General features: G+C 34.5%; 1 protein-coding gene across 3 annotated transcripts in view; it reads left to right on the forward strand.

The window, feature by feature from the left end:
- The first annotated feature begins 380 nt into the window (after nucleotides 1-380).
- LOC110116757 (5'-methylthioadenosine/S-adenosylhomocysteine nucleosidase 2) overlaps nucleotides 381-14,250 on the forward strand; it is a 54,222-nt gene continuing 40,352 nt past the window's right edge. The window contains exons 1-3 of one of the 3 annotated variants that reach the window (XM_020850456.2): nucleotides 381-704; nucleotides 809-875; nucleotides 10,421-10,512. In XM_020850456.2, coding sequence (XP_020706115.1) covers nucleotides 587-704; nucleotides 809-875; nucleotides 10,421-10,512 — 277 coding nt within the window. In that variant the 5' untranslated portion in view covers nucleotides 381-586. The remainder of the gene's footprint in view (nucleotides 705-808; nucleotides 876-10,420; nucleotides 10,513-14,250) is intronic. The other 2 variants (XR_002305463.2, XM_020850455.2) reach the window with 2 other exon arrangements.

Raw genomic sequence — 14,250 nt, forward strand, 5'->3', positions numbered from 1 at the left:
GTTTACAACTTTTTACCTCATTTTTCATAATACAACTTGCGATGAGATTGAAACTTACCGATATGTTAAAACCTGATAAAGTTCCAGCTAAGTTTGTTTCCGATTCATGCATCTCTTCCGATTCATGCACCCCTTCCCCCTTTGTCTTCCGAGAGCATTCTATATCTTTTTTTGCAGTTTTCTATATCATTTTTTTTCAAAAATAATAAACATTTAGATCTTTTACGGGTTTCTAAAATAGCGTCAACGTTTAAAATGAAAAAAACAGTTGGCCAAATTGAATCGGATCGGATCAATCGGACTGACAAGACATAAAACAAAAAGATTATATTAAAAAAATTGAACCAGTCAGATGTCCGATTTCTTCGAATGCAAAGATAGATACCATGACCTGTGACGGGACCTAATAATTTTCCGAATTTCTCCGCGCGTTGGCCCATTAGCTTCTTTTCCGTGTCCCATAAATCAGCGGAGGACGAGTTCGGTCGCGTCCTCCATTACAGATTAGTGTAACTTGCGGCGCCGCCGCTGTTTCTTTCTTTTTTTCCGCCTCGCATCTCATTCGTCAAGTGGAAAACGCGACGTTATGCCGTCTCCCGAGGAGACCAACGGCGAGCATCCGTCGGCGGCGATTGAAGCCGATGCTACTGGAGGAGCGGACGAGGCCACGCGTCAGCCCATCTCAACCGTCGTCATCATCATCGGTAAGAGAACCCCACCTAGATTCCTTTTCTCCAAATTGACGTGGTACTTTTGATTCCGCAATGACGCTTCCTTATATTCCTTTTATTTCTTATGCGTCTATCAGCGATGCAGACGGAGGCTCTTCCCCTGGTCAGCAAATTTCAGCTCTCAGAGGACACTGATGGAATTTTGTGAGTACCCTAGAGTTTTGTCCCTTCTCATTGATTTACTCGTTTCTTAGTTCGTTATAGGATAGGTGACATTCAGGAGGCCTAGTTTGCCCGACCGATCATTATTTAAAAGATATTGTGATCATAATTTATGTAGAATTTGTTAGAAGATAGTTAGGCTTTAAATGTGCAATTAATTTGTAGGAGTGGCCAAGAATGGGAAATGCAAAGATACATTACCTTCTCTGTTGCGGATCTATTTTTATGGACGATGATTTTGATGATAGCAAATACTTTTATTTCTCTACGACTGCCTTATCTTCTGACATTTCAGATCTATACAATCAGACTGCAATTTGGAACCAGCTCAAGATTAGGTCTAAGTCAGTTTGTACTCTTTTTCCTTTCTTGAGTCTATTGTATTTTTCGTGTGGCTCATGATGTTTTGTAATTTGGAAGATTTTCTATTGTTCCCTAAAGATCTCTGTTTTTTGTAACATCGTCCGGGATGATATTTATATCGGTCTGGACGATCTGTCCAAAAGAAAAAACCCTAATTAGGTCATCTTCATTAAAGCAGCCGTCATAAGCTGATCGGCCTGGACGATACTTGTATCGGCCAGGATGATAGGCTCAATTCAGAAAGAATCAGCCGCCATGATCAGATTAGGTATTCTTTATTTTAGGCAATCGGCCAAGACGATATACACATCGTCCAGGACGATCTAACTCAATTATGCCTAAATTGATCTGGTATATTTGGAAAGCATTAATGACTGATTGATACGATCACATCGTCTGGGGTGATCGTAGGATCGTCCGGAACGATTGCTTGGACGATTTACATCGGTCAGCATCTATTCCGGGCGATGATCAGGACGATTGAAATCGGTTTTAAACTAATCGTCCTGGACGATGTAACCAATTTTCTTTTGATCGTCTCAAATCGTCCCGGGCTGATGAACTTAATTTAAATTGATTGGCCAGGACTATATGTCTATCGTCCTGGATGATAATGTCGGCAACTTGCATTATTGAGCTCATTTTGAGATCTTCTATTTAAGCTTTAGCAAGACACTTTGTAAGTGTCTTTGGCAGTCATTGTAGCTTCGTTCTTTTGGGGGAAATTTGAAGAGAGAGCTTGAAAGGGAGTGAGGAACGGGTGAAGTCTAAGAGAGGGAGAAGATCCTATGAGGGGGGACTCAAGGGAGTGTAGAGGGGGATTTCACACGGTTGCTCCTGCAGGCTTGCACCTTAATACCGTCGGATTCAAGGCTTGTCTTGAGGGAAGTTCACCAAAGAAGAAGATCTCTTTGGTGTCAAAGGACCCGGCGACTCCGCCGCACCGGGGAAGGTGAAAGTGATTTTGTAAGGGCTTCTCTGCCTAGCTATGGGGGCTAAAGGAGAGACACTTTTGTAGTGCAATACTCAGAGGGTGCCTCCGAGGAGTGGACGTAGGTCAAGATTTGACCGAACCACTATAAATCCGATGTATTCTTTCTTTATTACTTCCACATTTAATTTTCGCACTTATTTTATTATGGTGATATTTGTTTTGGTTTGTGTTTTGATTTAAAGATTCTTCTTTTTCAATTCACCTCTCTTTATTAGCCTTGGGCCAGTTCATAAGGGGCCTAACATCCCTAATGAACTTTCAAGTGGCATCAGAACAGTATTCATAAAATCTAGTTTTTAAAAGCTTTTGAATTTCGATACATGGCTAATTTTTCAAATCATAATATTGCGGAAGGCTATTCAATCACCAGACCACCTTTATTTGAAAATATTATTTTTGATTTTTGGAAAATTCGCATGACTAATTTTTTACAATCAATTGATTTTCGCATGTGGCATATGATTTTAACTGGTTATTCATTACCGTCACGCATTTTAGATGGAATTAAAACTGACATTCCTTTTAGTCAATGGATCAGAGATGAACAAATCGATGCTCAATTGAATGCAAAATCTTTAAATTGCTTTTGCTGTACTTTAAATTTTGAAGATTTTATGTTAGTATCCACGTGCACTACTGGTAAGAAAATTTGGCATAAACTACACACCATATACGAAGGCACTAGTGAAATCAAGCAATCCAAGTTGAATATGTTAATGCATGATTATGAAATATTTTCCATGAAATCTTATGAAACAATCTTAGACATGTATACTAGGTTTATTCAAATTGTGATATCATTGCATGCTTTAGGTAAATAATTTTCAAATTTTGAAAAAGTTAATAAAATTCTTCGTTGTATATTAGATAAATTTGATGCTAAAGTTGTTGCTTTTTGTGAATAAAAAAATTTGAATGAATATTCTATTGATATTTTGATTGGCTCACTCATTGCCTACGAGCAAAGTTTGGGTCAAAAGACTTTTGGATGCAGGTAAAACGATATTGCTAAAAGCTGAAGATACGGAAAGAGGTAGCTTAGTTGGTGATGAAAGCAATAACTGGTCAAGCAAATTAAAAAGCTCATCAAAGCATAATCATCAACAAAAATAAAATAAAGATAAAAATGGTAAGAATGTCAAAAGTTCTTTTGACATTGTTTGCTTTGGATGTAGGAAGCCTGGACATATGAAAAATCAGTGTCTTAATTTGAGAACTCTTTCTACAAAAGAAAAAGCTAAAGCAAAGCAAATTATAAACTGGTCAAATAATGAAAAACAAAAAATTTCTTAGGCAGACATGGTCTCTGAAGCATTGGACCAGGAGCAAGATGATGCTTAAACCTTTGTTTGTATTTTTTTTGTTTGCATGTTTTATTTGATCTTTTGTTTTTGTGATTGTCTTTTTTTTATCTTTTTCTTTCTTTTCCTTTTTCGTTAAATTTTTTTTGGGTTTCTCTCTGATTAACACACACGATCATTTTTCTAAAAAAAAAGAAAAATCTACCTCCTGTATTTTTCTTGAAAGTTGTGGTTGATTTATCTAAAAACACTCAGAGGAAGGGAACTCATGATTTTGTTTCTCTTTCTCTCTTCTTAAAGAGGGTATTTTACTTTTGATTCAAATTATTCATCATATTTTAAATTGGATTTTGAAACTGATTTTTTTTCATCTCCCTACATTTTTTCTATTGCATAGGAATGTTTTGCAAGATTGTTGAATCCACCTTAAAATTTTCTTAATCAAGCGTGTTGTCAATAATTTGGGTTTACTTTTGGTTTTTAAAATTTCAGAAAGGTAGCATACAAAAAATTGGCCAATGATACAAAAAATAAAAGATGCGCAAAGACGCCAAATTGAAAAAAATAGAATACACAAAGTGTATCAAAAGATGCGCAGTGCGTCAATCAATTGTCAAGAGGCATAAAATGAGCCCACAAAGTTTAATGCTTACAGTTCTTGTACTTCTTAAAGCTTAAGAAAATCTTTGATACTTTCGATACTTGAGTTTAAAAAATTTGATTCATGATTTAACAATTCGTGCATTGATCTTCTATTAGATATATTTTATGGAAGGAGTTTTTGAAAAATGACTGTTTCTTTCTCTAATTTATTCCTTGATTTATATATTGAATTAAAAAGTTTTTTAGTCTTTTTAAAGAACTTGAGTTTTGGATTATCAAATTTTGAATTTCTAACCTTTTTTAGATTATGCGTTGTCAATCCATTTCTCACTAAGGGGCTGTTTGGTTGCCTGAAAAAGAAATGCAGTGTAAAGTAAATACAGTGTAAAGTAAATGCAATGTATTCTGAATACTTTGAGACTGTTTGGTTGTTTGCAAAATAAACACAGGAGAATTGTTTCCCTTGTTTGGTTAGGTAGAACCAGAGTAAAGTAAAAACAGTTTTTTTATAATAATTTATTTGTACACCTCTAATTTGAGCTTGAGCTTAATTAATTAATTATGATGACAAGTACTTCATTTGGGACGACTTTCTTATTGCTTCTTAAAACAACTTTTTAATTTAAAATTTTTTATTTTTACATTTACACTGAAAAATGGCTTTAAGAAGCAATAAAAAAATCATCCCAAACAAAATTTAAGTCTTCATTTGGGATAACTTTTTTATTGCTTTTTAAAACAGCTTCTTACTACATAAAATTTTGTTCAAAAAAATTTTGTATCAATTACTTTAAAAAACAGTAAGAAAGCCGTCGATAACAAAAGCTAAGGCTTTATTTCGTACAACTTTTTAACTATTTCATTAAGCAAATTTTTTTAGTACAAATTTTTTAAACGAAAATTCAAAATATCATCGACATAAGTGATAATTTTACTAAAAAAGTTGCCAAAATTTTAAAATTTCTTCAGACAAATTAATGCTATAAACTCTCTAACATCGAATATTATCATCTTTAGCTTTAAATTTGAGTCAGGTTAATTTTTTTTTAATTTTACATCAAATAATTATGATTTAACTTGTTGATAATGTTTTCCCTAATATATAGAGAGCAAATATGTTTCAATATATAGCTCCAAATGTCAATCATGTTTGACTTTTTTAGCTCATAAACTGCATAAATATGGTTCAATAGTATAGTAAATGTACCAAATGACTTATTATTATTTAACATTGAACTTAAATTAGAAAACCTCAGGATTTACAAAATCCATTTTTACAAGAGTTACTTGAGCAGGATTATTAAATCCTCTGTTGCATAGTTGCATGCAAGTATGAAGTACCCCCCTTTTCCAAAAAATATACCTCAATACCGCCAGAGTTAAAAGCAAAAGCAGTTGGGAAGCTATAGCATACATGATTATTATGTAAATAATCAACTACGAAAAACAACTGGCAATTATTTTTTAAAATAAACAGTCAAAATTAAATCCCAGTATGGCCAAAGAAATGATAAACATCAGCCGCTGCATTCCCAACTATCAACTATGTTCTTCAAACTTAGCAGCAGACCTCATTTAACCTTTCTGAAAACCAAATCACGAATTTGCATGACAAGGATGTAAAAGAAAGAAAATATAAAGGCCCCAGTAAGTACTTCAAACCAAATGCGACGGGCGATAACTCAATAAGGCACATTTACAAGAAAATTTCCTAGCTCATCCAAAATCTCAAATCCAAAACCCTAATGATCGGCTTAAAAATAACCCTTGAGACCATCGCTAAAGCCAAAGCCGAGAATCTGCATATCCCACCACATTGTGAAATTTCTCACGGGAACTCAGGGGAAAGCAGTGGGTATCAAAGACGAACAGATTGTTCTTTACCTGGCTTTGTCGCTATTGATTTCTTGAGCGTCTTTCCTTTGGGTTGAGAATACCCCTTTCCCCCTTTCTCCACCATGAGTAAGTGCTCAACACTCCAGTAAAGAGAGTTCTGCTATGTGAAATTTGACTTTATACCGAAGCCGAACAGCAACGACGATGATGCGAACTCGAGCTCCCGTCCTTACCTCCGATGAAAATGGCGCAACTTCCGATCAGACAGGCAAAGGGAACGTCGTTGTCGCGCGAAGTCTTAGAAGAACGAAGGAGCCGAAGAACCCTCTCGTGCAATCTTACACCACCTGCGAAGCAATGAAGCCGAACAGCAACGACGCCAACTAAATCTTCGTCGAGCGAATTTATAACCCGCTCGATACGAGCGGGTTTCTAATTCCCGCAAAACAACCTCCTTATTACACGCCTAATGCATCGGATGAGTTCCTTTTATTTCGCTCAAAATTAACCAAACAACCTAATTTAGTAAATACATGTATTTCTTTTACTTTACACTCCTAATTCAGGCAACCAAACAGCCCCTAAGTTTTTGAATAAAATCAAGAGGTAACTTTCTCTTTTTAAGAATATTTGTTTTGTTCACTAGATCAGGGATCGTTCTTATCTTTTAATCGTTTATGCCCCTTCTCTTTTTGATAATGTCAAAGGGGGAGAAAGTACTGTTGATGAATTTTGTACTGTTTGTATCTTTTTTCTCAAAAAATTAAAAACAACAAAAATACAAAAATATTTTTATCTCCCCTATTTTTTAAAAATTTTATTCTAGTGAGGGAGAGATTAGGAGAAAATGTTTCTTGTTTGCAAATTCAAATTAATATTTGCCATCATAAAAAAGGGGGAGATTGTTGCGGATCTATTTTTATGGATGATGATTTTGATGATATCAAACACTTTTATTTCTCTACGACTGTCTTATTTTCTGACATTTCAGGTCTATACGATCTGACTGCAATTTGGAACCAGCTCAAGATTGGGTAGACTAGGTCTGAGTTAGTTTGTACACTTTTTTCTTTCTTGAGTCTATTGTATTTTTGGTGTGGCTCCTGATGTTTTGTAACTTGGAAGATTTTCTATTGTTTCCTAAAGATCTCTGTTTTTGGTAACATCGTCCTGAACGATATTTATATCGGCCTGGACGATCTGTCCAAAAATAGAAACCCTAATTAGGGCATCCTCATTAAAGCAGCCGTCATAAGATGATCGGCCTGGATGATATGCTCAATTCAGAAAGAATCAGCCGCCATGATCAGATTAGGTATCCTTTATTTTAGGCAATCGGCCAGGGCGATCTAACTCAATTATGCCTAAATTGATCTGGTATATTTTGATAGCATTAATGGCTGATTGATACGATCACATCGTCTGGGACGATTGCCTGGATGATTTACATCGGCCAGCATCTATTTCGGGCGATGATCAGGACGATTGAAATCAGTTTTAAACTAATCGTCTGGGACGATCGTTATATCGTCCAGGACGATGTAACCAATTTTCTTCTGATCGTCCCAAATCGTCCCGGACTGATGAGCTTAATTTGTACTGATCGGTCAGGACAATATGTCTATCGTCCTGGACGATAATATCGACAACTTGCATTATTGAGTTCGGTTTGAGATCTTCTATTTAAGCTTTAGCAAGGCACTTTGTAAATATCTTTTGCAGCCATTGTAGCTTCGTTCTTTTGGTGGAAACTTGAAGAGAGAGATTGAAAGGGAGTGAGGAACGGGTGAAGTCTGAGAGAGGGAGAAGATCCTGTGAGGGGAGACTCAAGGGAGTGTGGAGAGGGATTCCACACGGTTGCTCCGGCAGGCTTGCACCTTAATACCGTCGGATTCAAGGCTTGTCTTGAGGGAAGTTCACCAAAGAAGAAGATCTCTTTGGTGTCAAAGGACCCGACGACTCAGCCGCACTAGAGAAGGTGGAAGTGATTTTGTAAAGGCTTCTCCGCCTAACTGTGGGGGCTAAAGGAGAGACACTTTTGTAGTGCAATACTCGGAGGGTGCCTCCGAGGAGTGGATGTAGGTCAAGGTTTGACCGAACCACTATAAATTCGGTGTGTTCTTTCTTTATTACTTCCGCATTTAATTTCCGCACTTATTTTATTGTGGTGATATTAGTTTTGGTTTGTATTTTGATTTAAAGATTCTTTTTTTCCAATTCACCTCTCTCTTTATTAGCCTTGGACCAGTTTATAAGGGGCCTAACATCCCTAACGAACTTTCATTCTCAACATCGGGAATTGCGGCTTTTGTTCGAAAATCTTGTTGATAGTCTAAATGGTGCTCATTAAGTTCCGAATATGGGATTTTGTTGGACGTGTGATGTCATTTGATTTGTCAAATTCAGGTAATGTTCTTATGCGCTGAATGGTGGGGATCACATTGGGCAAGCATCGAATATGACCTTGTTAATTGTTTGGTAGACAGCAGGACATTTTGTATGAAGCTTGAATTTTAGGTGATTAGCTCTTTATGTGATCATGTCTCTCAATTCTCCATATATAGACGAACTTTGAACTCATGATATTTGCGACAATTTAAGGTGGATGAGGTTTAAATCCATGATCTTTGCAGCAACTTTCAAGATTTTTATCAACTAAGCTAATTGAGAAAAAATTGTTAGTATTTATATGCTAAAGGTAGTCATCTTTGAAGTTTCAATGATGAGATGAGTTGGTTTAGCCATAATGAAACATATTGCAGTTTTAGGCGGCTAGAGACTGATGAAACTAATAACAATAGTGATAGTATGCCAAACATAAAAAATCATGGTTTTAAAGTACTACTGCATTTGTCTGTCATTAAGGGTGATGTTGGTTTGGATTTATGTTAGACCGGTCCATTGAATTGGTCTAGCCGGTCCTACGGAACTATCCCGTGTGAAACAAAGGCAGAACTCTTCCGCCTCTACTGTATGTTGATTCAATCGCAGGAGCCAACATAGCATTTTTGGAAGCTTTTTTGAGAAAGTTTAGGAGGGAAATTAAATGTAGGGACTGTTTAGAGATTTCCTTTTGATTTGTGCATATTAAATAGTTTGTTTTCCTAGGGTTAGGACATCTTGAATTTGGCTGAAATTGAGATCTCTTAGTTTCTTTGGGCTCTAGCGGCATCTAGAGATTTCAGAGAGAAAGATCCTCCTCTCGAATAGAGGATTAATTGTATCTTACTTTATTTCATCTGTTAGTTTGATTTCTTTAATAAAAATTATTATTTTGTTAATTTTTTTCCATTGGATTTGCGGAGCACATTGCAATTTTTGCCTCTATTGATAGGATTTACTTGAAATCTTCAAGCGTTTCCTATCAATTTCATGATGATGTGGACACTTGTTTTGTAATGGTGAACTATATTATGATTTCTTAAGGAGTCGTTTTGGATCTCTTTTGCTTTATATTTTTATTATATTTTGATTTGAAATAAAACATATTTGATATGTTACAAATATGCTATTTTTTGTTTTGATTGAATATCAAATAAATTGATTTGTGTGGTGCTAGCAGCAGTCGCTTGTGGAGTAACGGAGGCGTTTGTTTGAGTGTCGGCTAATCGGTGTTGGAAGCTAGTGGCAATAACGATGGTGGCCAAAAGTTGGGAAATAAAAGATATTTTCATTAATTTATTTAATTAAACTATTCTTATTGTTGCTTGTCAAATTTGTGACCAAATGAATATTTGAGCAATAAGACCAATCCTGCCACATTCTTGAACATACATAGATATCTCATCACGTGTTTACATCTAATCTCTGCGAGTTCCTTTTAAAAACACTCAAAACGCCTAATATAAAAGCATGTAAAAAATACACCAAAAAATATGCTTTTAAAAACCACATGCAAAAACAAAAACAAAAACACAAAACAGAAGCAATCCCAAACAGCTCCTAGTGCTAGTATTTATTGTGTTTTTTATTCTATTTGTTTTATTGATGATTTTCAAACTATTTTTATTACCAGTACGAAAATGCAGACTTGAGTTTATAAGTCATATTTTCGGTAAGCTATCGGCTAGCATAATATTTACATAGTTGTACTGTTGCAAAAATTGTTCTCATGAAATGGAGATCTGGCAGAACTGAACTTGTGGTACAATTCGTGATGCTTGAGCTTGTGATCGGAACATGGGTATGGGTTCAATGTCATTATGTTATAAAAAAAAAGTCATTATGCTTCGCCTTGTTAATGTTTTATAATTGAAGCATTTTAATTGTTGATGCTCTTTCCACCGATGCTTGTTAGGATGATATGGTCACTTAATTATATAGTTTTTAATCATAGATTGTTAAAATGTGTATCTTTGTTATTTTTTAAGTTTTAACCCCTGTTTCACCTGTTATATTATTATTATTTTTCTTACATGATTGTTGAGTAGGTTTCCGAAAGGAGTTCCATGGGTTAGGTATCATGGAAAGTACAAGGACTTGAACATTAATTTGGTTTGGCCAGGAAAAGATTTGCTTCTTGGTAAGCTGCCATCTTTATTGATCTTAAATTGTCTAAAAATCCACTTGTATGCTTTCTTTCTTTCATTGTGAAATAGGGGCAATCATTGTTCATGATGTTGCAATAAATCCGTGGCGCTATAAACTTAAAATTTTATTAAAGTTTGCTGTTGTTTGGTCTGTGACTGTTGTTAATATATGCGACAATTCTCTGCAATGTCGTCATGGTAGGTATACGGAGAATGTGATGGTAGTGAGTGGCCTCTTTTGCTAGAGATGTGATTGAGTGTTATGCTGGAGCATAATATATATACAAATTATATAACATTTTTTGGAACTTGAGTTCAAATCCATGAAGTATTCAATGACTTGTTATTTGAATTACGAGATTTTTTAGCTTAGTTTTGCCATGAATTGTCTATATTTTCCTTATTGATTCTAAGGTTGTAAAAAAAGCTTGAAACCTGAAACTTGCTTGAAAATCAGTCTAAATTTGACTTGACTTGATTTTACTCTCTGCTCTCAATTCAAAATTGATTTGGATTTTGATTTGTCTCAGTCGAACATAGTTAGGGTCAACACTAAATTTAGCTCGAATTAAGCATTTATATTAAATATATAATGTATATAATATAATTAATAAATGCCCAATTTAGACAGAAATAGGTAAATTATATCTCTAGCAACAACTTAATTGTGGTGTGGTTCAAAAATATATTCCTATATTTGATGGGGGCATCATCTTTGAAAATTTGTAGGATCGACCTATAATTTGTAAGACTTATTTGAAAGTTATTATTTTCATTGCCAAAAAAGTTATAGTTGCTGAAATAAATTAGTGGAACTTGCTCAATTTTTTTTGCAAAGTTTTTTAAATTGAATAAAATCAATATGGACCAACATGAAACATAAGCTTAATGTTATAATTGGAATTGGACCGGTTCAATTGAATCGGTCCCATAGTAGAGAAAGAGCGGGTGGGCTCGATCTTGTGAGCGTGCGAGCATGGGCGAAGCATAGGGTGTGTGGGCTAGTGTGGGAGAGCAAACCGAGGTAAGAATTGCATTTGGAAGTGAAAAGCCGCAACTCCTCATGAGGAATAACTCCATTTGATTCCATCCAGTAAATCCAATTGACATAAAACACTAATTGGGAGCAGCAGGGATGAGCATAAGAGAAGATTTTGGGTGAGAAGGGAAAGAATTTTGTGGAAAAGAAGAGGAAAATTTGTCTATTGTTAAGGCTATTGAAAGATTAGGACTTTTTGGGAGGAAGAAAAAGTGAGCTTTCATTTTTGATGATAGGAAGGAAGTAAGTTGCTTAAATTTTCATTTTTCCTCTTTAATTTTAGTAAAGAAATAAATACATAAATTTTAGTTTTGATTGAAACTATTTGCTCAACAGGAAGAAATCAAAAGTGTTGGAACTCTTGATTTGACAAGGAAGGAAAGAAGAATTTATTAAGGTAATTAATATAATTTAAGGAATATTTAATTTCAGAATGTGTTAGGGTTTAAAAGTAGATAGTGTAATAATAATGATTGTGTGATAATTTATAAACAGTCGATGTTATTGTAGGGACATTTAATACTTTGAAAGACATCTTTGGTAATAATTGGAGAAATCTATGTTATCTTAAGGGATATAAGAAATATTTAATGTTCTTTGATGGTATTTGGATCATCGAAGTTAAATCTTAGTATTAATTAAAATATTATTGATGTTATTTTGGAACAGTGTAGAATTTATATAGTTGAACTGAAATAAAGTACTAAAGCAACAAGAAATCTAAAGGAGAGTTTATGTAAGGTTACATATATGTTCATGAAAAATTTATATGGGTGATTATAATTAATTTTTTATAGCAGTTATATTGTTCCATTTTGTTTTAATGAAATAATTTGATACAATATCATATCTTTATACTAATTAAATTATGAAGTATTTACTTCGCATCATATAGATGAATGTTGGCAAATCAATGTTATAAAATGATATATATAAATATAAAAACTAATTATACTACATGATATGCATTATTGAAAGAAAAAATGAAAGTAATAAGATGATTTATAATAAGGAAACAAAAAAATTAGGAAAGGGAAAGGAAAAATACGTGCAAATACAAGAGTTTACCCTCTTATGGTACTAGCTGGGGATGAACGTACTCGTGCACGTAAAATAAAAATGATTGTATCTTAATTGGTACAAAATTTGATGGTGTTCTTGTAATAAATGAAATGGGAAAACAACAAATGAAATAAAAAAGGAATAAATAATATTTAAAGGATGAAACTTAAATCTTCATTATATTAAATTTCCATATATATATGAAACTAATGAAAAGTTTGATAAGTGAACATGACTACTTGTATACACTTCTATTTATTATGATATGAATAGTAATTATCCACAAAGTTTTATTATGAAAACACATTGCTAAATTTAAAATGTCAGGTAAATCTTCTATGAATTAAATGACTGAAAGAAAAGAATTCTTTTATAGAAGAAGAGAATCAAATAATAATAGGTAAATTGGCTTATTATATATTCAAAGTGAAAATATTAGCTTAGTGTCTCTTCAGTTATATGTTGGATATTAGTCTATTGAGTATTTTATGTCATTAAAATAATTATACTAACCATCCAATCATCTGCTTCCGCCTTATTAATTTGAGTATCTGGGTCATATCATGACATAAGTGGTATTAGAGTCTAAATAAAGTATGAATCGTATCGAAAGAGTCATTAGGCTTATTAAGTCTAATAAGAAACTTGATCTAATATAAGTATGAATTTTAATTTGATGTTTTACTTTATTTCAGGACTCAGAATGATCCCAAAAAGGATATGAAAATGGCTGTGTTGGGTGTTACTGTTAATACTGATGCACTGACCCAAAAGTTGTGTTAACCTCTAATAAACAAAAAACCAAGAAAAATCAAATAAAAATTTATATAAAATACACCTATGTAGCTACCCATGTCGAAACTCTGCTATAGTCACGTCCCACGGCCTGCTACAGTACCCAGCTCTGCAAATGGCGCTGAATTTGCACCCTGTCTCCCACGTGTGAAGGTCTTTCTGTATATGAGGAGAGAGAGAAAGGGAGAAAATTTAAAAAAAAGAAATAAAAAAGGAGAAATAAAAAGGAAAAAAATACAAAAATGAGGAAAAAAGAAATATTAAAAAAAAGGAGAAGTCCAACAAAAAAAAGAAAGAAAAATGAAGAATAAAAAAAAGGACGAGGGATTTGGCACGTTTTTGCCGTCATTTCAACATAACCATGATCGTCGTCATCACCAATCGTCACGCAGGTATAATTTTCAAACTCAAACCCCATTTTAGGCATTTGCAACGAGCCGAAAAACCCTTATACGTTCTCTCGTAGCATTGTGGGAGGGAGTCGGTGTGATGCTTATGGTGAGGCAGGTAGACCCTATACACGCTCTCGTAGCGTGACAGTGACACTTCTAAGTACCCTTATGTGCTCACGTAGCGTGGCGGGGGAAAGAAAATTGCGGATTCTTCAAACAGGTACCCCCGAAGACCCTTAAGTGTTCACGTAGCGTGAAGGGGATAGAAGAAATGCCGCCACGGTGTCATCTGACACCTACCTGAAGCGCTCACGTAGCATGGAGGGGAAGGCTATATCTCTTGGATTTCCTCTAAACGGGGGAGATGCCAGGAGACTGCCAGATTTTTCAGTTAAACAGGGGACTTGAATTTGAACATAATGCAAGAGAACACATAACTTAAA

This window comes from Dendrobium catenatum, unplaced genomic scaffold (assembly GCF_001605985.2).
Source record: "Dendrobium catenatum unplaced genomic scaffold, ASM160598v2 fragScaff_scaffold_1024, whole genome shotgun sequence".
Classification (NCBI taxonomy): domain Eukaryota; kingdom Viridiplantae; phylum Streptophyta; class Magnoliopsida; order Asparagales; family Orchidaceae; genus Dendrobium; species Dendrobium catenatum.